Genomic DNA, 22,502 nt, shown 5'->3' with positions numbered 1-22,502 from the left:
CCTGCCAGGCGGCTGCGGGCGCGGCCGGAGCGGTTCTGAACGGCGGCGCTCGGCTGGGACCAAATCGACTCTTTTGACCGTGGCATTCAGCTCTGGCGCCCAGTCTCCACAGTTTAAACACCCCGGCACCGGTGGCCCTGTGCGCCCACCCCCGGTCGAGGCGGGTTCGGCCCGAATCCCGCCTGTGTGCCCGCTGGAATTCGCCTCGCAGCCCGACTGCTCGCCGGCGTTCCTTCACGCCAGCAGGGCCGGCGGCGCGCGGCGGCCGGCGCTCCCATTGGTCGGCGGCACCCACGTGACCAGGTAGGAAGCGGCAGATGGTTCGGAGCCGGCCGGCCGCCAGTCCGCCTCGGGAGCGCGTGGTGAAGGGAGGGGCGCCGAACCGTGGGGTGTGTGTCGCGACGACCGGCGCGCAGAGCGAACTGGGTCGAACGGCAGCGGTGATTTACAGCGAAGGGTCAGACCAGTGTGAGTCACAGTGAGCGCGGTGCCGTACGACATACCGAACTTTGGAGCCCAGCTGCTTATGGTTACCTTTCCAAGTAAGTTTCACATTTTTTTTTTCGTGCAGATTTTCATCACCATGTCCCTGCTGAAATGCATGAAAATTTCTATTTATGAGATCACTGACTTCCCTGAAGGCTGGCTTTCTGGAAAGTATGGCCCCCGAGTTTCGATCGATCGTTTGGACGTTGCGTGAGGAGTCAATGTGTCGGTGGCGTGATCTCTTCCCAAGTCGCTGAGCCGGCATTGCTGCCCTGAAGAGGCCACTTTCTGACCAATCCGCCGCGCCACGGCCAGCTCACGTACTCCCCACTCAGCTGCCATAAATCAAATCAAAACTCGCTAGAAACTTCACACCCATGTCATCATTCAACGTCTTCAATTCCTGTCACTCCAGTTCCTTACACGTCTTTTGCAGGCGGGCCAACGCCCGCAGAAGCGTTTAGCTACACTTCCACGGAAATTTCTTCCTCTGTTTCTGCAATTTACATGCAAGCGAGTGCAGTTATGGCACTTACGCCACGGCACCGTTGCCGCCACAAGTGGCCAATTTGACGGGAGACCAGTGTGGTTCGGTGGCCAGGAAACTGACACGACTTTGTGATGTCAGGGCCAGGAGAAACCGCTCAGCAGTGGTTAACATACCCAGTAAGAGCGGATCCATTGATGCATGATCGGTCGGTCACGCCGCAGTATGACACCGTGCCGCCGTGTGTCATATCCAAGTCAAATTGAGTTAGAGGCGACGGGCGTCATCTCCAACGCCAGCAGTTGAAAGACTGACAGGCAGACAGCAGTTATACTAGCGAACAGACCAGTAGAAAAGTCAGCGGCTTGGCCAACAGACCAGCCATCTGGAGGAAAACTATCAGTTTCAATCAGAATGTGCATACAATCCGAATATAATGACGATCGTGAACAGACCAGAAGTTCGTTCAAAAAATCAAACTGGCCAGCAGATAGGCCAGCTTGCGAGCAGACAGGCCAGCACACGGCTCAGCAGCTCAGCCAGCAGCCCATCAGGCACCTCCAGAGTTGTCGGGAGGCTGCGGAGTTGGGCCCGGGCTGGTTTTTAGCAGAGTCTGACCGGCGTAAGATGCCATCAGCAGGTGTCCCTGAACTGGGAACCACTGCTGTGCGGGCGTCAAACGCTGGACGCTACAAACAGGAGACCGTACTGGGTTGTGCCACGGCTGACGCTGGCTGCGTTAGGGTGTTTGATGAAGGTCGAATGGTGGTGTAATTTGGGACTGATTTCCAACGAAAGTATGCGAATGCTGATGACCAGTTGCTGTGAGCGGTTGCTGATATTCATTATTCAGTGCTGTGACTGCCTCATATCGCCTGGGGAGTGGTTAGCAGTATCCTTACTAAACGGTGGGCCTAGCTGCTGCTGCTGTTGCGGACAAACAGTCCTCTCCCTCTCCTCCGCTCTCCCCACTCACCCTCCCCTCCGCCCGTCCCCACGGCCGCCCAAAAGCCGCCCCCCGCCGCCCGGTCCTTTCAGTCGGTGTGAGGGGGCCGGCCGACCATCGCGGCGCCATGGTATCTGACACCGGCCCGGCCCGCCGACCGGCTGGGACGGCCGGCTGGGGTCGGGACGGGGCCGGAGCGACGCATGGGGGAGCGGGGAGGACCCACGAGGGACGAGCGGCCGAGTTTACCAGCCCTCTCCGGCGCGGCCAGTGAAGCGGGGTCGTGTTAGCAGGCGCTGACACACAGCCTTTGATCGGCTCCGCGCCAGGTGGGGATCGGTCGGATCGCGGGATAGGGTAACCCGAGCTAGAGAAGGGTGATACGAGCCGAAATTGACAGGAGGCGAGACGAGACGAGAAAACGAGACGAGATATTGGGCTGGTTAGGCAGGATGAGCCTATAGTGATAAGAGGACAACCGAAAAGACAACAATGTTGGTAAGCGCGACGAGCTGAAGACATTGACGATTGATGAAGATGGCCTAATTTATTTGTTTCCCTCTAAAAAGGATATAGTCTGTCGGATTAGATATAACTAACACTTGGAAACAGCTTAGCGCCTTAGTAAGCAAATGTCTCGCCTTGGTAAAACTGATGACCTCTGTATATTTGCGAGTTTCTGTGGACAAAGTTTCTTGACAACTGTAATCCTTGGACCCTTATTACTTCAGAATTGATGAGCTTCTAGAGGACAGAAGTGCGAGAAGCTTTTGCATTTCAGAGGAATTTTAAGCATAAATCCCGATCACGAAATGATCTACATGCGTCACGTGTATATTTCTTGCTAGCAAGTGAAACTGGCCGTCACCACGCACGATTCAAACGTTTGATCTCTTTCTTTACGCAAAAATAAACCATTGATCTATCGATTGTAAAAGTCGTCAGTAACATCCTTTCATGTGGGTATCCACTTAGGAACTTTGGCACAACTTCAACTCACCAAACCGGTCGTTAGATTCCTTCTTTCAACTGCCGTTTAGAGTTCCCGTAACCAATAAATCACACTCAATTGCTCGACTGTCGACGGCCTAACTAGCATTCTGTGTCATCGTCCGTGGCCAACCTGCAATTGCCCGGGGGACAGGTCGTCGAGCCGGCCGATCGACACGCGCGGCCCCGGTTCTGGTCTATCGGTTCGTCGCTCCGCCGTCAGGCAGTTCTGACGAGGTCGTGGCGCGCACCGCTAGGGCCTTCCTTCCCTGGTGCTCTATCGAACCGACCGTGTGCGGAACCCCGCAGAAATCAAACACTCCGATAGCGGCCAAGTCTGAAGCAGCTGAAAACTTTCCGGCTCGCCTCATGGGTTATGGGGCCGCCGGGCTATAAAGTGCCCCCTGACGCGTGCCCCACTATGTCAGCGCCGGATCCATTACTGTATTAAACAGAGCCATAGCTGGCCTGTTGTTGAAGTATTCATGGCTGGCGTATTGATCAAACTTGTGTGGGTCAGATGTGCTGTATTGGCTTGGACCGTTTCAACGTGACAAAGGGTCAAGAGCCACGGAGATAAGAGCTGAAGCAACAGCAAAGCCAATAGATCTAGTATTTATGCTAGCTCAGAAGGGACATAGGTATTAATTTTCATTATGCAGTGTTAGCTCTGCTTCTTGGACATCACTCCATAGATCCACCAGCGCTTGGCACCCTGACCAACTGGAAGCAACCAGGACCGTGATACGAGTCTGGAAGACCCAGAATCATGTTCTCATTTCACGAGGCAGCAGCGGGCCCACCTACTGGTCACCACACCAACATCTGGTCACCGGCGGACGGTTGTTCCTAGCACCCCGGGCGGGCCGCTCCGCCGCGGGCGGGAGGCCGGGCGGCGGACAGACAGACGGGCAGACGGGTGGGCGGGGAGCGCGCATGGCCGCCCGATCCCCGGACCCAGATACCCACCCGGGTCTGTAGTGTCCGGCGACCACTGTCTCCCAGCAGTGCGGACAGCGCGTCATTGTCTAATTGGATGGCGTCAGCAGCACGTTTGCAGAGCGGCGGCCAGCGGTGTGGCTCACGAGCGGCCTGTAATAGCGTCACGAGCGACTCTGAGCGGGCGCTCCCAGCCGGGGGATGTGTCTCCCCGCCGCTTGCACCCCGACCCTGCCTGGCCGAGGCCACCCCAAACCCGCCTCGAGCCGGCAGCGAGCTCCGATCGGAATGTGATTTGCATGTGTCTGAAGCTTGTGCGGCGCGGTGTTGAGATTGGCACGCAAAGGACGGTAATCGCTGGTTTGTACCGGCATAGGAGAGTGGCCGCCGTCGTGGAGGTGGTGAATATTCGATGTTTAACGCCGCGAACTCGGTGTTTGTACCACAGCAACTGGGAGGCAGGGTGCAGTAGCACACATTCAGTTACAGTGCACGTTTCAGCACGCAGAAATGTTAACCAAAATCACATCATGCAAAATCTGCTCTGCAAGGAGCAAACAGACTGCCTTTCCACTTACCCAGTGCTGCAGCAGGATTCCCTCAGCACCAGCAGCAAGACACCTTCAGCAGAGCAGCAGCAGCGGTGGACCTCGCCGAGCCCCGGGGGCTGGCCTTACCGGGCAGGTCGGCGCGGCCGCGAGCCGGTCGCGAGTTATGGGTGGCTGGCGAGCCCGGCGCGGCGGGGTCGTTCATCTCACCAGCTCTGCTGCCCTCTGATCAGCCCGGCCGCCGACGGCATATCAATGCGCCCGAGGCTACGCCGCGCCCACCCCTGACCTTTCTGACCTGAGAGGCAGCGCGACATGGTCATGGATGCTGGAGGGAGCTTGCTACGCTGTGGTGGTATGCTGCTAAACTCTTTGGCATTAATGACATTGCAGTTAACATTTTGGGGTGCTGCAAACTACTCGCATTTATCGATCAGGAATTTCCAGCAAGGAATATCACGTTGCTGGATAATACCTCTGCACATTTAGTGATAACCTTCAACCATTTCGCGACCACTCCATGGCTTCCACGCCCTGCCCCGGCAGCGTGCGCGTTGAGGGCTTCGGTATCCCATATCCCATCCGGCCGGCCGCGCCCGGGGCCGGGTTTTTGCGGTGGGCTCTCCCCCGCAGTCCATCTGTCTCCACCGGCGCTGTTTACCCAGCTAGGTAGCCGGCGGCGACTCCTCCCTCGCGCCCAGCCATGAATAAGCAATGATTCGTAATGTCGGCCCGCGGACGGGGTCAATCTCGGCGAGAATTCGTCGACGGCCACCGCCGCGAGCGACGAAGCGCGAGGTGCGAGGGAAGGCGCTGACGGTGTGGGTGGGGCAGGGCGAGTCGCCGGGCGGGTCCGAGAAGTGTTGATCCGCCCAGCAGCCGCTGGAGCATCGACGAGAGACGAAGTTTGCGTGGGAAATTCAACCCGAACGCGCGCTGCCACCCAATCAGACGAAAAATCCCCTGATGAAAATTTCACAGAGTAAGCCGCTTATGCGGCGGCAATTTGCGATGGGCGGATGGTTTTCGCCTCGTCGATATTGGGAAACTGCTATCGGCTGAATAGAATTTGGCTGCCGAGATTGCGCTGATCCGAGCCAAGCTTGCGTGTGCGGTTCGACGTAGCGCCGAGCAGCCGGGCGGAGAATAGAATTTCCTCGCCAGTCGTTCGCTGAAGAAGACGCATTTTATTTTCTTGGGACGTGTTGTTGGCTTCGCGCGACTGAATCATACGCGGCGGCTCGCTTTACGGTGGCTGTAAACGTCGCCGAGAAGGTTTTATGTGTATCATTGCCCGCCACGCTGGCCGTGCCGATGTCTTAATGTCGCGCCCAAGGCTGGCTTCCATGGAAGACCTAATGGGTCCATAAACAGCGGTGCGTCGTGGGCTCCATACAGTCGGACGGAGACACGTCCGGTCCCAATCTCCGTGCCGGCCACTGGCGCTTTTACAGCCCCCAATTCGATTGGGGTGCACCGCCGCACTGGGGCGCGCCGCGTGTCGAGCCTGCCGAGGAGGGCGGGACCCTCCGTAACACACGTCCCATTCTCGGTCCCAACCACTCCCAGCCTGTCCCCGCCGCTAGTGTCTCTCCCTGTCAGGCTTCCCTGTCTTGGCTCCTGTCTCTTCGGATGTGTCTAATTTCACGCTGGCTGCCGGCGACCCCAGGAAAACAGCGATCCTCCCCGTCCCTCCCTCTCCCGCTCTGGCCACCGAACCACGCCGTATCGTCCCCGGATAACGGCCCAAAGAGAGTCTGCGTGTCCTCGTGGTCACGATCCCGCCCCTTCCGCGTTGAGCCGTGCGTTGCGGTTAGGTTTCTTCTAAACACGCAGGAGCTGTTGTCCCACCTGTCTCGCCATGTCCCGGTGTCGGTCTCTCTGGGCCTTGTGCGTGTCCTGCGGTCTGAACTGGCGCCCCGTGGCGGCTCGCATCGGTCATCTACCCAGAACGGAAGCCGATGTTTCTTTTTCGCCGTCCCCCGTGCGTCGTGCGCGCGGGAGGGGTTCGGTGGACGCCGGGCGGCGACTGCGGTCGAGTGGTGGTCGGCCAGCGGTCAGCGCGTGTCATGCGGTCATCGCAGCGCGACGGACGACCCCGCTGTAAGTGGTCGGACAGCGGTTCCATCCGGGGCGGTTGATGGATCGTGGAAGGACACGTGGGGCTGAGGAAAGTTGGAAGGGAGGACAGTGGACAGAACGGGACCGCTAGACTGGAAATTCATTAGAGAGGCGGGCTCTTCCGCTCCGTTTGTGAAGTGGTCTATTCTAGTGACCCACGTGTGCTGGCCAGCGCCTGCTTGGAACCCGTCGGCCGGGTTCCGTTTACAGAAAACTGACGTTGATAAATCCCTCGTGTTATCCAGCGGCTGACCTCTCATGAACGGCTCGCCTGGATGACATTTCATGACTCTGGAAGCAGCTCACAGCTCTCTCAACACCTTTGCTCTTTAGAGTCGCACCGCTCCCCTGCAGGTTTTTCAGATCACGCCTGGTCTCACGGCTCACGGTTTCGGTCCGCACATCCGGCGCGCTCCCGTCGGTTCTCTGTGAGTCGGCTCTCCGTGAGTCGGTTCTCCGTGAGTTGACTCTCCGCGAGTCGGCCGCGGTACGGCTATCGGTCGGCGATCAGTGCCCAGACGTTTCCCTGTTCTGCACCAGACGGGTTTTGTCACCAGAGAGCCGACCGGCCCCCGGCCGGCCTTGGAAACATTCCTCGTCCAGCGAGCCGACCGGTGGCCGGACGCGCTGATGAATTGCCAGTCGCTCTCGAGTTCAACCGTCGCGCGGTCACGCTCGTAGTTTTCACAAAGACAAACCTGGCTACAAAGTCAAACGCTCGGCCCGGGAAGTGAGTGACTGGACCGAGGATGGATCGAGCGCCAGCTGAGTGACCGAAATGACCGCATGAACCGGATCTCCGAGAGCTGAGAGTTATTACAGCTCTCTGTCGCGCTGCTCGACAGCTCGTTAGCCGGACTGGGGTCGTGTCATTGCTCTGTGGTTTGGGGAGGAATTCAGGTGATCACCGATACAGTCACGATCTCTGCGAACGGGACGGCCGACGGGACGGCCGACCGCGCGTCTGGTGAGACGGTGTGGTGGAGTGAGCCGACGAGGCGCCGTGGCTGGTGTCCATTGTTTGCTCCATTCACAGCGACCACATCCGTTCTGCTGTCTTCATTCCGGAACGTAACTCCCTCCACCAGCGCGCCTCGGTTTCCGAGTCGAGCTCACTCCCGTCCAACTTCATCTGGCCACGGCCGGCAACTCTTTTTCATTTCCTCTCCGGCAACAAAAACTTCTGAGGCGGACGCGTCGAAAACGTCGATCGGCCCGACGAAGAGTCATCGCGCGGCTTTGATGGCGCCGCGGTAGGGCCGATTGTCCATTGTGCCTACAACAAGCGGTCGGTCGCTTGGCGGCCGCCGCTGCACGGTCGGTCATTGATTTCTGTATCATGTGCCCGGTCGGGCGGGTAATCCCACCGCCATTATGGGGCCAACGGGGCCAAAATTGCAGCCCGCCCGTCAGAGGCGATGGATGGAGGGTGCCGACGCGCCGGGCCTGGGCTCGCGCCAGCGACTGGTGCGCACTGTCAGGGGAAAATGCCGGTCCGTATCGCCTTCCAACGTGTGTTTAGCGTTCACCCGTACCGATTGTGGTAGCAATCTTACGCGCGCTTGCACACGAATAGATCGGCAATTTGGAGCACGAATGGCTCCGACAAACAAGAGTGCTGACGACAAAAACGGCATTCATACTCGATATAGGATGCATCGATTACCACCTGTGTACTTGCGCTAATCGTCTGAGCGGTCAGCTGGCTGAAAACTGCCGCCGTATCGCCCCCACACGTGAGCCAAGAAGGGCGTTGGTAACACGGCGGGGGCTGCCGACTGTGGTGGCAGTGGCGGTGGTGGCGGTGGCGCCAGGACCCACTGCCGCCGTCGCGGGGTGTTTGCCCGACCCCAGTGCGGCGGCCGCCATCGCCTCCGCTCCCGAATGTCTGGACAAACAGGACCTGTCACGGTGCGATCAGCGCTCACCGACGCTCTCACGCCCCGCTGCGGCGCGGTGGCGGACCCGCCGAGCCGGACACCACCGGCCGTGATTGCTGATTGCGATCGACGTGGCGGCGAGCCGGCATCCGCAGCCACTGTTCCTAACGAGCTGCGCCGACCGCGCCCTGCGCCGCCCCCCTCCCGTCCTGGGGGAGGGTGATCGTGACGAGGCTCCGTCTGTCTCGGACACGCTGACACCGGATCCTGACCGGCATCGATTCGGGTCGAGCCGTGTCGGCGACCGCGCGGACCCGAGGGGACCCTCCCAACGCCGGTGGTGGACGGCCTCGCTGCGGTAGGCAGCGCTGGCGGCGGGTGGCCGCCTGGTAGGACGCCGGCCTGAGCTGGTATGCAAGAAGGCGACACCTGGCTTGCATGCCGTCATGGTGTGCCGGTGGAGTGTCCGATTTCCGCCGCAGCAGGTCAGCGGTGCACCCGCACAGTGCACCGTCTCGAGGCTACCTGTTCTCACTACGTAACTTGATGCCCCGGGTGTGCACCACGCGGCAGTCCTGGCGTTATTAACTCGTTGCTAGCGTGCACAAGACACTTGGGGCAGGCTTGAACGTGCTCTTGCTTTGCTTCAGTTTTATTTACATCCAGGTGATTAGACTCCGGATAGCATGACTAACGCATGTGGCTGATGCTGAACTGAATGTGTATTCCGATTTCTGCTGCTGCACGGATGCTTGCTGAGGTTGCCAATGGAGCGTCTAACCGTCTAACATCCTCGGTGCCCTGGCTATAATCGGTTTGAAAAGCTGATCTGCAGGAGCGGGGCGCGTGAGGTGCATCCCACATACCGTTCAACCCTACCACGCCGGCTGGCGCACGGCATGCACCGAGAACGTGCGTGCGATCGCGCCCCCCAGTCCGTCAAACGGCCGGCGATATGCACAGGCCACAATGGGGTGCCCATATCGACCATCTATATTGGCCGGCGATCCGGCTGATGGATCGGCCCGGGAGTAGGGAACGCGTAACAAGTGGAGCTGTTGTTCGAAGTGCAGGTGCGGAGACGCGTGCGCGAGCTGCGGGACTGGTGGAGGGCGCTAGTGGGAGGTGGTTGATCTGATTTAATGACGCTGGTTGTGCTGCTGCGTGCGTGTTGGCAGCTGCTTTTCCTCATAAGTGTGCCATTACTCATCGAGTAAAAGGACAGCTTGCATGCCGACTGTGGGTGCTCATAATGACTGTGTTTTGTCATAGTTAGCTGATATGTTATTATGCCGATCGGTTGTACTGAACCACTTTTATTTCAATCACAACCTGTCGGATTGTTAAGATCCCATGTATCAGCATTATTTCCCAAATAAATTCAGCAGTGTTTCTGTCTACAGACGCATGTAGGGTCACCATAACTATGATCAGACTTTATTATTGTCGAAGGAACTGCAGCAAATACCGCATTTGTTGACACCATCTGTTTGCAAAAACTTTGCGAACTGTTTTTGGCAGGTCGGCGTGTTTTCGCTGGGCCTTGTTTATTCTGCCGACCGCAATTTTCAGAATACTGGGCCTTGTATTTCAAACGCCGATGATCTGGCCAACAATCGGGAAAAGTTTTGAACTCTAGCTTCAACACCTACAGAGTTTAAGACTGAAAGTGAAATGATAAATAAATTATTTCATGAAATTAGGAAGTCGGTTTTACTAGTTCGCGCAGATTATATCAAAGTCATCTTGGAAACCAGTGCCCAGTAGGTACCTACCATCTTGACCATGTTTTTCTTTCTTTCTTTTGTCTGTTTTCCAATTACTTTCATGCAGACCATTAGTGAAAAAAAGTCGTTGTCTCCCGCACCCTCATCACAGAAACATAGAGAATCTGGGATTTGCCTGATCTCTTGTGATCCCCCTATTTCCAGTCCAGCATATTTCCGTGTTTTCTGTGTCCCCGCGGCCAATAAGGCCGCGTGCTTTCTCTGTCCGGTTTAGGGCCACTCTGTCCCGGCCCGTTATCTGTTGTTTGTGCCGACTTCTGCGCGTGACACGGGGACGTGCCTCTCCACTAATACGCCGTTTCCATACATTTGCTGGACCTGTTACGACATTGAATTACATTAAGCGTCACTTAGGCGGTGGTTCGGGACCGAATCTGACTGTTCCATTTTTGTAACTGCCTCCTGAGTGGGGATTTGAAGGCGGAATTTGCCCCGCGGGCCGCCTGCCTGACTGGAAAAGCCGATCGACTCAGCTTTGAGTAGCGCTTACACCTGGACGTTTAATACGACGGAGCGCGATGGCCACATCGCCGGGCCACCTGCTTTTGAGTCCGCTTACTTTTCCCATTTCATTATACCGGGCCGACTCCTGAAAATGATTGAATAATGTATCATTCCGTGCCGACGGCTGGGTTGTTATGATATCCGACGCACGCGAGGTCGTCAGGACCTGTAAAGCAGAGCCTCGGTCTTCGGCCCGGTCCAAATAGAAGCCCGCTCTTTCCCTGGCTGTCAGATCGACCGCACAGCTCGACAGCCGACACCGGGTCCGTGAAGCGTCAGTGAACAAATAAACAAGCACGCTCACTCGGCCATGAAGGCCGTTATTAATCGTCGGGCTGCCGTAGTGATAAACCTTGACATCAACCACTAGGCCAGCGCAGCAGCATCGATCAACGGTGTTTGGGACGGTGTTTCAAACAACAGTAGCATCGCGCAAGGAGAAGCGTCAGGTAAAGAAGCGAAACGTGTCACATGGATTGCGACGAAGTGAGCGAAGTGGAAAAGAAAAAGGGCGATGGGTGGAGGTGGGCTGAGAGAAAAAGGCACAGGAGAGGAGCTATATTGTTTACAAAAACAGCGGCCCGCGAGCGGCCGCACCAGCGGGTGGGACAGCCGCGTCTCGCAGCAAGATGGATCCGCTGTTTTGCTTTGTTGCCGGTCTGCTTATTGAAACACGACATTACCTGTCTGTCGCGCGGCACCCCAACCAGGTACACAACTCGTACATACCGCTTCTCCCTCCAACGTCTGCCCTCCACTTGTTCCACCGCCTGTTCTCTGACTCCTCTGACTACCTGCCCTGACCTGACCGCGCCCTGGTGACGTCTCACACCGCCAAGAGTCCTTAGGAGTGTCCTGTGCTCACCAGAGACGGTGCACGGCGGCGCGATCGGCCCGTGATCGGCACGGAACGCACACACGCCACACGGACCGAGAGTGCCAGAGAATACGACGAGGAATAAATTACCTCCACAGCAGCGGATCGCGGTATCTATGCAGATGGAGTGTGCTGAGATGCGGGGAGGCGAGGTAGGATGCCCGCTTTTTGACCGCGCAGCCTGCACACAAGGTCGGGGCCACCCAGGTGAGGGTGATCGGTCACGCAGACCGGGTTTTTAGAGGGCTCGGGAGGTGCTGCTGTGCCGATTCCGGGTCCACGGCCCCATCAGTCTTTAGCTCAATGTTCGTGTCTCTTGGCTGTGATCTGTGTCCTTGTGATGCTGAAGAGTGTGCTTCTTTGATGTCCTCTGATTCTTTTTTACGTGACTGTCGCTGTTGACTCACCCAAAGACATGCGAATTTCGATAGACTCCCTCTATCACCATCTGACTATCACCACCGATAGACTCTATCACCGACACCATCTGACTTCCCGCGACCTGCATGCGAAACGCATGTCCCAGCTCCAACGTATTTATGTCTTCCATCAACATTTTCTGGACGAGTTAAAGGAATCTCGCTTCGCTTTTGACGGTTGGCTGGGACGGAAATGGACCACCTAATTAATTTCCAGGCCTGATCGGCGCGCCTTCGACGCCTGAGTGCTGTGCCACGGCTTGGCAAATCAAGCATCCCGAGGCTTTTATCTCGACGGTGCCAGCCGAGTGCTGTTGTTCTGGCTGACGGAGCGTCGCTAAAAATCCCGCCTCGGGCGTCTTCGGATGGAGGAAAGATGCCGACGACGACGGTTATGTCAGCGTTGATGTGCTGCGTCGGTTCTTGGTAGCAAAAGGTTGGAGTGTGTGATCGCAGCCTCCCGGGCGTAGCTTGTGAGATCCTAAAATGTGACGGTGCTGACCTTAGCGGAGACACAAGTTCCGTGTTCTGTTCTTAGCCTGGGTAGTGGGCAGTAGTCTGAAAAAAACTTCTTACGCGATTGGCCTAACTGGAAAACCGTGTATCGTGTAAATGCGTCTTTTGTCAAAAGTAACCGTCAAAATATACCGAATACTTTGTGACGTAAACAATGCTTTATTTTGGTTTTAACTGCAACAGGATCCTAAACGTGACGCAACAATGAAATTGCTTTGACGTTCTTAGCGACTTTTGAACCTTTTAGATTGACGGCCGTTCCCCCACGGGTTTTAGCGTTTTGTAGCTGTTGTGCGATATGTGCCCGCATTCGGGTGACTTCTCAACATTTCTTTGGCAGCTTAGTAGCTGAAGCACGCCACATAAGGCCTAGTTTGTGGTTGTGTGTTTCTTTGTTCCATACTTTACCAGTACTCTCACAAAGAGATTCACTCTCAGTTGAGGGGTGCAGATTGAAATCCTTCCTTCACGATTATGATTTGCCATAGCCTCGAACCGCGGATGGGGTCCTGTTATTGCAGTAGCCGTTTATGTTCGTTGAGCGAATGTCCGGCGGCCAACTGATACGCCGGACACGAGCCGATGTGACGACATATTGGCTCATTCGCTTCGTTCAGCGAATGTCCGCCAGGAGCGCGGCATATCGGCCTGTTCACTAAGCTACCGCTGACAGCGTGGGTACGCACGTTATCGAGGCTGTGTATATTCAGCCTGTGTTTGGGCTTCTCCCGGCTGCTGTTCACGTTTTATTTGTCCAAGAGCTTAGTGGCCGCAACGCTGATCCCCTTATACGATAAATGGCGTGCTCCATTTGGGAAACGTTATCAGCTGTTTTGCATGTGTCCACGCCTGGGAAGTGGCCCTTGGAATTGGCTGTCCCGCTCTACACAAAGGGTGGTAATATTCTGCCGTTTTAGGTTTGTTTGTGGTAGAGATTACGCGGGCTCAGAAATACAGAGTGGTGACATGCTGACATGTTCTCAGGCTAAGTGACGTCAAGTATGTATTTAATCTCCCCAAATCTTGCCATCACGTTCGTGCCGGAGACAGGATATACCAACGGGCCACCTCGCACCGTTTTGCAACACCATGAACAAGCTGCAGCACACAGAGAGCGACATTTTCCTCGGAATCCCGTCTCACAGATGGCGGAATAAGCCGGAATTTGAAGTTCCTCCGCGTGTCAGCTGTCTATCCGGCTGTCATTGTTCCTTTATTCTTGAGGTCTCGGTCTCATGATCGCAGTTACACCTGGATGACACTGTGTACCAGAACATTATAAACACTCATTTCGTACGTTGGGGCGTAACATCTAGGTATTGTTTGGCTGTTTTTATATAACCCGCAAAAGTTGCATTTATACTGAATGTTTTTAAATAAGAGTGTCAAGAAATAGTTCTCACAGTCGAGGCGCTAGGTTCCGTTGGAAGCGCTCACCAGTCATACATAGCAATTTCCCATGCAATTTCTCACAATTGCTAACTTGTAGCACTCATCCTCCTGACTCTTAACTATTGCCGTGCAAGACTTATAACTCGTGACGCTCGTTCACGGAAACCTCACGAAAGCTGCACGCACACACGAAAGCTGGAGGGCATCCTGTACCTATACCGTACCGGTACCACCACCCAAACGTCGCTCATTTTCCGGTGGTCCTGACACCGGCGATGGCTTGGTCGGTCGGAATGCGCCCCTCCAGACCGGGTGTCACTCAACGAGCTCGGTCGACGACTCGCATCGCCACGCCGGAAACCATGAAACAGAGGGACCTTTGTGGGCCTTGTGAAGAGGGGTGTCATAGTGGTGCCTCTCAGGCATGGGGTCGAGGTGGTTGGTGCAGGGTGGGTATCGAGGTGGGTGCTGACTTGGTGTCAGTTTGTTGCTTGATAGGCACTGGCTTGTGCCGGTTTGGTGCCTGCTTGGTGCCTGTGTGGTGCCGGCCTGTTACCAGCTTGGCACCTGGTGCTGGGTGTGTGATGGGTGTTGCTAAAGAAGAAGTCGGCCTCGCTCAAGATGGTTATCATTCTAGGTGAGAAGCGAGTACATGCTCTTGGGCGGGTACCCCCGGCTTTCGTGCAGGGCGAGCGACAGGCTGGTGGGCGAGCCTGTTTTTAGTTTGGGCGGGTTCGAAGGGCAGATTTCAGACCGTTTGTCATTCACAAGTCGGAAGCCGGGATCGCCAGAGGGTGACAAGCCGGGTGCGCGAGGCAGAGGTGGACGTCGGACTGCGAGGGCGTGCTGATTGAGACGCGTCTTGCCGCCGACATTAAAAACAGGTCACCGGTTTTGCAGTCGGAATGTCGGCTCCCGGCGTGTGTCTGACGTTGGGCTGCTGCAGCCGGTCATTGCCAGTGACGTCGGGCAGGGGCGGCGATGAGCTGGGTGGGGCGGGGGCGGCGAGGAGCTGGGTGGGGGTACCTGCAGCGGGGAGGGACTGGGCAGCCGGTGGGGTGACATGTCACGGAAGGACCGCGCCACAGATGAGAAGGACGTCACGATATGGCGTGTCAGGTGACACGACACGATACGACACGATCCGACGTGACACGACACGATACAACGCACACTATCGGACTTCACATAGGTCAGCGCGGTAAAAACATCGCCAGTCCTGCACAACACCTCGCGTCCATCAAATCCGATTTTCTTCGTCGTGTCGACCGATTCCCTCACGCACGTCCTCACACGTACTGTTTACCCCTCCCTTCTCTTCCCTCCCTCCCTCCTCTTCCCTCCCTCCCTCCATTCCCCTCCCACACATACCAGCCGGCTCCTGCCAGGAGCGACGGGCTTTCGTCGCCTGTTTTGCCGCCGGCCGTCTTCGCCTGGTGCGGTGGTGGCGACGACAGCTTCCTCACCCCCTGTTTACCACCCGTCCGCGCTGATCTGCATCTTTCGCCAAGTTCCGTCCGCCAACTGTCACTGGTCGCCGATTAGGGGCGAAAGTTCCGGACGATGGGCAGACTGGGGAGGTTTGGTAGGGGGGGGGGGGGGTGACAGGGAGGGTGCCCAGACGGTAGGGCTAATGTAGTTGGTGCGAAGTTGAGGGCAGGTTACGGATGTTTCGTCTTCATGATCAGTGCTTACTACAATGAACCCCTAGCCGTTAGAATGGGAGGCAGAGTCTTGATGTGGGCTCAAAACCTTAGGTAATGGTGGGCAGGAGGGAGAGGTCGGGACCCGTCGTCTAGCCGGGTGGACGACTGTCGATCGGGCGCCGATTCCATCTGGGACCGTGCCGGGCCGCGGGGCGGTCGTCTGTCTACCTCGACCGGCGCTGACTTGACAGAACCTATCGTCCAGCCATCTGGAGCTAAGGTTACAGCTCCGGTCCGGCCGCCGCGCCGGTCCGCCGCTACTTCATCACGGTACGCTTTAAAATGGCAGAGCCAAACCCCCGTCCGCCTTTGTGGCCGTCATAAGGGCGATATCTCATCTGATCGGCGGCCGAAATCGCCCGTCCCGACCGGACCGGTATTAGCGGCGGCGATACGGTCGATATTTACCTGCCGAGTAGTGGCGAGATGCGCCTTACGGCCGGCCGGGCAGGTAGAGGCCGGCGCGACGGAGGAGCGCAGCCTTCCGCTGCAAGCAGCCGAGAAAGGACCGGCGTGAACAGAACACCGGATAAAGGAGCACCATTATCGGCCCATTTGCGCTAAACAGCCGACGCATAAAGGTGCCGACGACCGTTCAGCTCACTTTGTCCGCGGCTGTCCCAAAACGGCCCGGGTACGCCCTGTGTCCGGTCCGCCCGGCGCGCGGCCCAGCGCCGCCGGTCTCTCCGGCTCGCCGACACCGCCGCCGGGCCCCCGTCCAATTCGGGCGGCACCTCCGTCGTCCGAGGTGGTCGTTCCGCCCGGGGCGGCGGCGCTGGCGCGGCGGAAATCGGCCCTCGCCGCGTCACCGGGGCGTGAAGAGACTCGGGCCGCGGCCGGCGCGCTCCATCGCCGCCCCATCGGAGGCCATCGTGCCGCCATGGGACGGCCGTGCAGCGCTCATCGTCTCTCCAGCGCCGGGATGAAACTGCCTCCGACGTTCGTTCGCCTCACGCTCTCCATCTTCCTCTGAAGTTCGTCGGTGACGCAGGAGGAGATGATGACACGTCAGTGACGTGATGACGGGCCGCCATCTGCCCAATGACGTTACGTCAGAGGTCTGGCCAGGTATGACGTGGAGTTCAATGATACCTAATGACCGACGTTTGTGGAGCGGGGACGTGATCAGACGACAGACGGGGTGGTATCGCTCTATCAAACCGGAGTCACTGGCGGGCCACCGTCAGAGGGACTCGTTTGGGAGCGCCCGAGTGACAGGTCGCCACCGAAGACGGGCCGGAGACAGCTGGCGGATGTCAGGACGGCCGAGCTGTCAGCGGAGACCAATGCAAGTCTGCTGGGCAAAGGACCCGTCAGTCGACTGCCACAGACCGGCACAGTCGATTCAAACGACTAGCCGCAATCTGATCTGGATAGTACTGTCCTGTTTTTATCCTTCCTTCGTCGTGCTTTCTTCCTGCTGCATGTTTTCGTGTTGAAGTCAGCGTTTCGTTGACTCATTTAGTCAGTATTTCCTTCGTTTTCCTTGTCTGTTTTACGCCCCTATCATGCGCATTGCACAAGATCCAACACGTTCTTTTCACACGTCTGTGTGGATCGTCTCACTGTACCACGGCCCGGACTGATCCTGTCCCAGTGGCCAAACAGGCGCTCCGCTCCGGCAAGGTCCGAGGGTGGCGCGGGGCAGGACCGGCGCCCACCGGCCGCCGCCGCCGGCCACCCGCTGTCGCTGTTTGTGTGCGCTCCATCCATTGAGCTCGGCCAGTGCAGTGATCCGACCCGCCGAGCGCCGCTTACCTGCCGCGGCCGGCTGCCGACCGGCTCAGCCTGTTTACGTTGTGGCGTAGGTATCGCAGCCGCCGCACACTGGGCCGATCGCCAGGTCTAGCACGACATGGGCAAAAAAATCGAACTTTGTGGATGTGCAATGAAACCTATACCAATTTGTTCAAAAATGATCATACTACATTGCTGTGGTCTTTGTTTTCCAACACAATTGCTATTTCATGGCGAAAACTCAGCTTAAACACGAACTTCGGAATCGTTTGGACCGAACTCGTCCCCCGCACTCTTCGACAACGTATCTTTGATCCACGAAAACAATCACAATTTGAGGAGGAATTCCACATTTATATACATCAAACGATAGCTCCGGGTCTGCAGAACACACATAACCACATGAAAATGGCGAACTCTTACTTGGTTATGATGTATTGGCACCGCAAAGATTTAAAGACGAAAATATAATTTCACATAATTCATGTCACACACAAATAGACTTTAAAAAAAAGTACCGCGGAGTACCGCTTCGCTACATGTCAATAATTCATTGCACTACAAGATCCAACAGTCATTTTTTGCGACTTTTTGCGACTTTGGATGTAGCAGCCAAACATCAACCCGCGCCGGACCGGTGCTCGGCGTCAAACGCGCCGGGCCGGGAGATGTTGATTGAACAGTCCCCTTCTAACTCGGCTCTTGGGCCACGTAGCGACACGTAGTAAGTGGCATTCGAAAGAGCGCCCGAAATTCCAGATGGAGTAATTAGTCATTTCTAGGTCAGGTCAAAGGTCACGTCACCAGAGGTCATCAAAGGTAAAATGTTGCATATATCAACATTTCTCGAAAACCGGTCCTTACCTCGGGGACCAATAGAGCTACATCGTCGCGGGAAAGCGCATTCAATTGCTCTTTTAGCGGTCTTTCTGAAATAAGCCCTCACATTTGCCTTAACCCTCGCCCCTAGTGGTGTTTTTCCAGCCGCGAACGTATAGAAGGGGTCCGTTGGACCCCCCCCCCGCCGTTTCGCCCCTGATCGAGCTAGAGCTTCGCGGAAAAGACGAGCATGTTGCCCGTGACAAGAGGAAGCTGATGATACCTAATTGTAAGGTCCTAGGCCATCGGTTGACCTTCCAGGTCAGGTCAATGACCCAAAAATCGGGAAAATCGGGACCTGTTAGAACGTCGTAAAGGGTGGCTGCTATGTTTTTTTTTTTGGGTGCTGATCACGAATATAATGTTATTTACGATCATAGATGATGTCTTCATACATTTAGGCCAGGTCGGGTCAGGTCAGGTCAGGTCAACCAGTAAGGGTTTTGCCGGGTATTTGCAGTAGGTGGCAACCGCCTCCGACAGCTTTGTAACATGTTACGAAGGCACCAAAGCTACATAGTAAATGTTCAAATGGTTGCTAGATTCGAATTCAGCTCCAAAAACTAGCCTAGAAACATGTAAAACTGGAAAAAGTGAACCAAGGTCATTAAAGGTCAATGACCTTACCTGACCTTCTGGTGACCTTGACACTCACCCTAATGCATGGGAGCAACATAATATTTCATGTTTGAGCGCTTTAAACCAAGAAAAGACTGCAAACCCGCGGCTAATGCGAGCCGACATACGCTGAATCGCGATTCCGGTCAAACATGGTCTCAAAAGAAGGTCACAGGTCAAAGATCATTAAGGTCAGGGTCATGAAATTTTCAGGTTAACTGTAAAAGTAGTTATCGCGAGGGTACTGAAAGTTTCGTTGCAATCGGCCGCTTTTTACGTGAATTACTCGCGAAAACCGAGGGTTCCGTTCGAAGATTCAGGCCCCGTCGCGCTAGAATGGCATATCGGCCCACTGTGCGCCGGTTGGCGTGCCTCCCCTGTGCCTACCGTGCGCCTCCCCTGCGTCTCCTGGGCGCCTCCCGCGAGTCTCGGGTGAGCCTCCGGTGCGTCTCCCGTGCCTCTCGGGTGAGCCTCCGGTGCAGCTCCTGTGAGCCTCCTGTGCGTCTGGGGATGCTGGAGAGGTGTTGGGTAACGCCACTAGGGCCCTGTGATGGGCGTGAGTTTGTAGCTTCTTGTTTGCGTGATTCGCTGGCAGACATGTGGGTCGTGCCGGCTTGGTGCGTCGTGCATTGTAATTGTTTGATAGTTCCTTTGTGCATACGGCTGCCTGTAGCGTGCCGGAGCTGGTCACTGGTATTCGTTGTTCCATCCCGACGTTCCCTGCGGCTCATTATGGCTCTCTGTGGCTCATTGTGGGCCACAGAGATCGGAGCTAAGCCGCCGCCATGGCCCAGCGGCCTTTATGTATCGGACGGTCCTCTGGGGCGCGGACTGCCACCGCCGGCAGAGATTTACGGGCCGGGCCGCGCGAGGAATGCGCCGGAGACCGAGCGGTCGGGGGCGGCGCAGGACGGAGGGCGGCGGCGGAGGGCGGGCAGGGCACCTGGGCACCGCCAAACCGTGACGGCCGCCTGCGACCCGCTCCGCACCGTCCACCTCGCCGAATTCCAAACATGCTTACGGCAGGATTAATCCGTTCGGGCCGAGGCGGTGGCCGCGGAATGTCACGTCCTCAAAGCACCCGGGGACTGTGTACTGCGGGAGTTCTCAGTGGTCGTCGACACCGCACTGGGGCGGCAAGGATTGACTGCGAACATGGTATCACCGGGCGAACCTGCAGCAATAATTGCCTCCAACAATGGGCCTGATGAGCTCTCGGTGTCGCCGAATGGTCGCCGTTCTGGTGAAAACAATTACACCTAATGATGCGGTCGATGCGGGCCGGATTCCGGGCCCGTATTGACTCAAGACGATGCATTTTATGCGGGCGGACCGGCAGCGCACGTGCCGCCTTGCTAGCACAATGGCGCACTAATTCACCACTTTTCGCAGTTGACTGAAAGCTTTTTAGGCGCACAAACATCGTTTGCGACGCCCCGCGTCGAGCTCACGCCGTCGGAAAATAAATAAACGTCGTCGGCGTCAACGCCGCGTCGCAGGCGTCACCCGGCGGAGAGTGGGTGGTCCCGTCGGCGACGACGATAGCAGCGTGTCGCGATCGACGGGCTGGTCCGCGCGTCACCGTGGTCCCATCGCCAGCGTAGTTGCCATGAATATCATCTTGTTTAGTTTCGATGAGTATTTTAGGTACGGTCAGGTTTAGTGCTATTGAGAACACATGCAGCAGGATAACAAATGATTTAGCGCGACTAAATACTTCGGTTGTGCAGATAACAAATGATTTAGCGCAGCTAAATACGTCGGTTGTGCAGATCGTCGAATTGGCCCACTGGGGACCGCACTCGCAGTGTCTGCCCACCACCAGCGACCCACAGTGGCCGCCGCAGCTGCGACGGCGGCGACTGTGGATCAGCGATGTTTGCCCGCTGGTTTGCGCAGCCGGCACAGGTCACACGGCCTCCGAGACACTGTTGACCGAGCTAAACTGACCCCGCCATCCGCCGCTGCCGCTGTTGTGCATGTTGACCCAACCCAGTTCGGTCAGTTGCACTGGCAGCTTAGCGTATCCGGTTTTGTTGCTTGCCAAAGCGTAGCTTAGACCCATGAAGGACCGGTGAAGTGTTTTTTTTTACCAAAATTTTTACATGCGGCTCTTTAGTTTCACATGATCAGGTAAGCTGACAGCTAAACGATTTGTGAAAAGATGCGGCGATCATCTGACCCTTTACCTTTTTTGCCATCTCATACTTTCCTCCATCTTCTTTGCTCCTCCTCTTCTCTCTTCCCGTCTCCCCTCCCCACCGTCGCTCAGTCTTCCCACCCTCCGGAGCAGTTTTTGCGCTGCCGCTGGCGTCTCGTCCAGGATCCATTACCACCGGTTGTGTCCTGTTTATGTATTTACCAAAAGCCGGTATCTATCACAACAGCAGTGCTGGTGTCAGTCGCGCCACCCGCCGCCGTGGCGTGGTGTGATGCGGCGAGACGTGGTGTGGCGCTCGGCGCCGCCTCTCGCCGCCGATTGTGCGCTGCGCCACAACAAACATGGTCCGCTGGGCCGGCGCGAGCACCAACATGTGCACAATGTGAACGAAGTGACCTGGGCGCGGAGGCATGAGGGCATGGCTCAAGAGTGGGTTTGAGTGTCGACTAGGACAGAGCAGATCCACACTCTGAACAACTGGCGAGGTTTTGAGAGATCGTTGCTGCGACGGCAGCCGTCGTGACTCACTATGCTATCTGCCGGCGCTAGTTTTTGGCGAGCAGAGTTGCTGAACTTTTGTAGCGAGGCTGCCGAACCAAGAGATATAGATGCGGAAAGGCGTAGGTGGAGCTGTTTTGAGTGGGAAGTTTTAAACGGCTCGCTTGCTATTTGTGCTCAAAGTTTTGATGTCCTGCATCTTCTTTGAAATACTGTGCCATAATATATAATAGCAGAGACGCCAGAATGCATAACCTTAGTAGAAGTCTGTAGGTAACCTGTGATCAGCTTTCTGACCTGAACCTTTCTCTTCACCAGGTGACTATGTGTGGTGACCAGCGGTGACCTGTGGTGACCTTCGGTGACCTGCGCTGACAGACATGGCGCTGTCGTCAGCCGCACTGCTGGCGCTCCTGGCGCTGCTGGCAGGACCGGCGCTGGCAGAGGAAGGTAAGTTCCAGAACTTCTGCCGTTACCCGAAGGCCAGTGCTGGCTCGAGACAGCGCTGCTTCAGAGGGCTGCAGATTGAGAATAGTGCTGGTTCAGACTAGCCGTAACCAGGACAGACCAGCGCTCTGTCTTAGACCAGCGCTGGGCTCCTGTCAGCCGGCGCGCTGCGGTGGGTCCATCTGTAGCCATCGGGAGCACATCTGGGCCGAGTTGGTCGACCCGTCGAATGCAAATGGCGCTGTCCAGCCCCAGTTTCGGCCTGTCCGGCTAATGGCCTAATGAAAGGCGCTCCAGTATCGGAGGCAGACTGGCAGTCAGTCAGGGACGGCTCCAGGGGGCTCCAGGGACCACCGCGCCGGCCAGGAGGGGGAGGCGGCACGTGGGGCAGCTACGGCGAGTCTCAAGCGAAAAGTGTAGCCTCAGTTATGAAACTCGTGTAAAAAAATAAGTTATGAATCCGTAATTCTGTTTCTTTTTCCGTTGAAGGAGTGTATGACCTTCATAGAGGACTTATTAAATCAGCGTGATCGGCTGCATGCGGTTTTTTAAAATTCGTCAGTT

At 56.6% G+C, this 22,502-nt stretch overlaps 1 protein-coding gene across 8 annotated transcripts in view; it reads left to right on the top strand.

Moving 5' to 3' along the window:
* The first annotated feature begins 338 nt into the window (after positions 1-338).
* The window catches only part of LOC122365261 (ephrin type-B receptor 1-B-like), a 111,977-nt gene continuing 89,813 nt past the window's right edge, over positions 339-22,502 (top strand). For 5 of the 8 annotated variants that reach the window (XM_043336301.1, XM_043336300.1, XM_043336295.1 and 2 more), the window contains exons 1-2: positions 341-542; positions 21,810-21,941. In XM_043336301.1, the coding sequence (XP_043192236.1) occupies positions 21,872-21,941 (70 nt within the window). In that variant the 5' untranslated portion in view covers positions 341-542; positions 21,810-21,871. Of the gene's footprint in view, positions 543-21,809; positions 21,942-22,502 lie in introns of all 8 variants that reach the window. The other 3 variants (XM_043336299.1, XM_043336294.1, XM_043336298.1) reach the window with 2 other exon arrangements.

The sequence above is a fragment of the Amphibalanus amphitrite genome, unplaced genomic scaffold (genome assembly GCF_019059575.1).
Source record: "Amphibalanus amphitrite isolate SeventyFive unplaced genomic scaffold, NRLGWU_Aamphi_draft 000726F_arrow, whole genome shotgun sequence".
Taxonomy (NCBI): Eukaryota; Metazoa; Arthropoda; class Thecostraca; order Balanomorpha; family Balanidae; genus Amphibalanus; species Amphibalanus amphitrite.
Note: the sequence above shows the minus strand (reverse complement) of the source record. Positions and strands in the feature narration are given on the sequence as shown.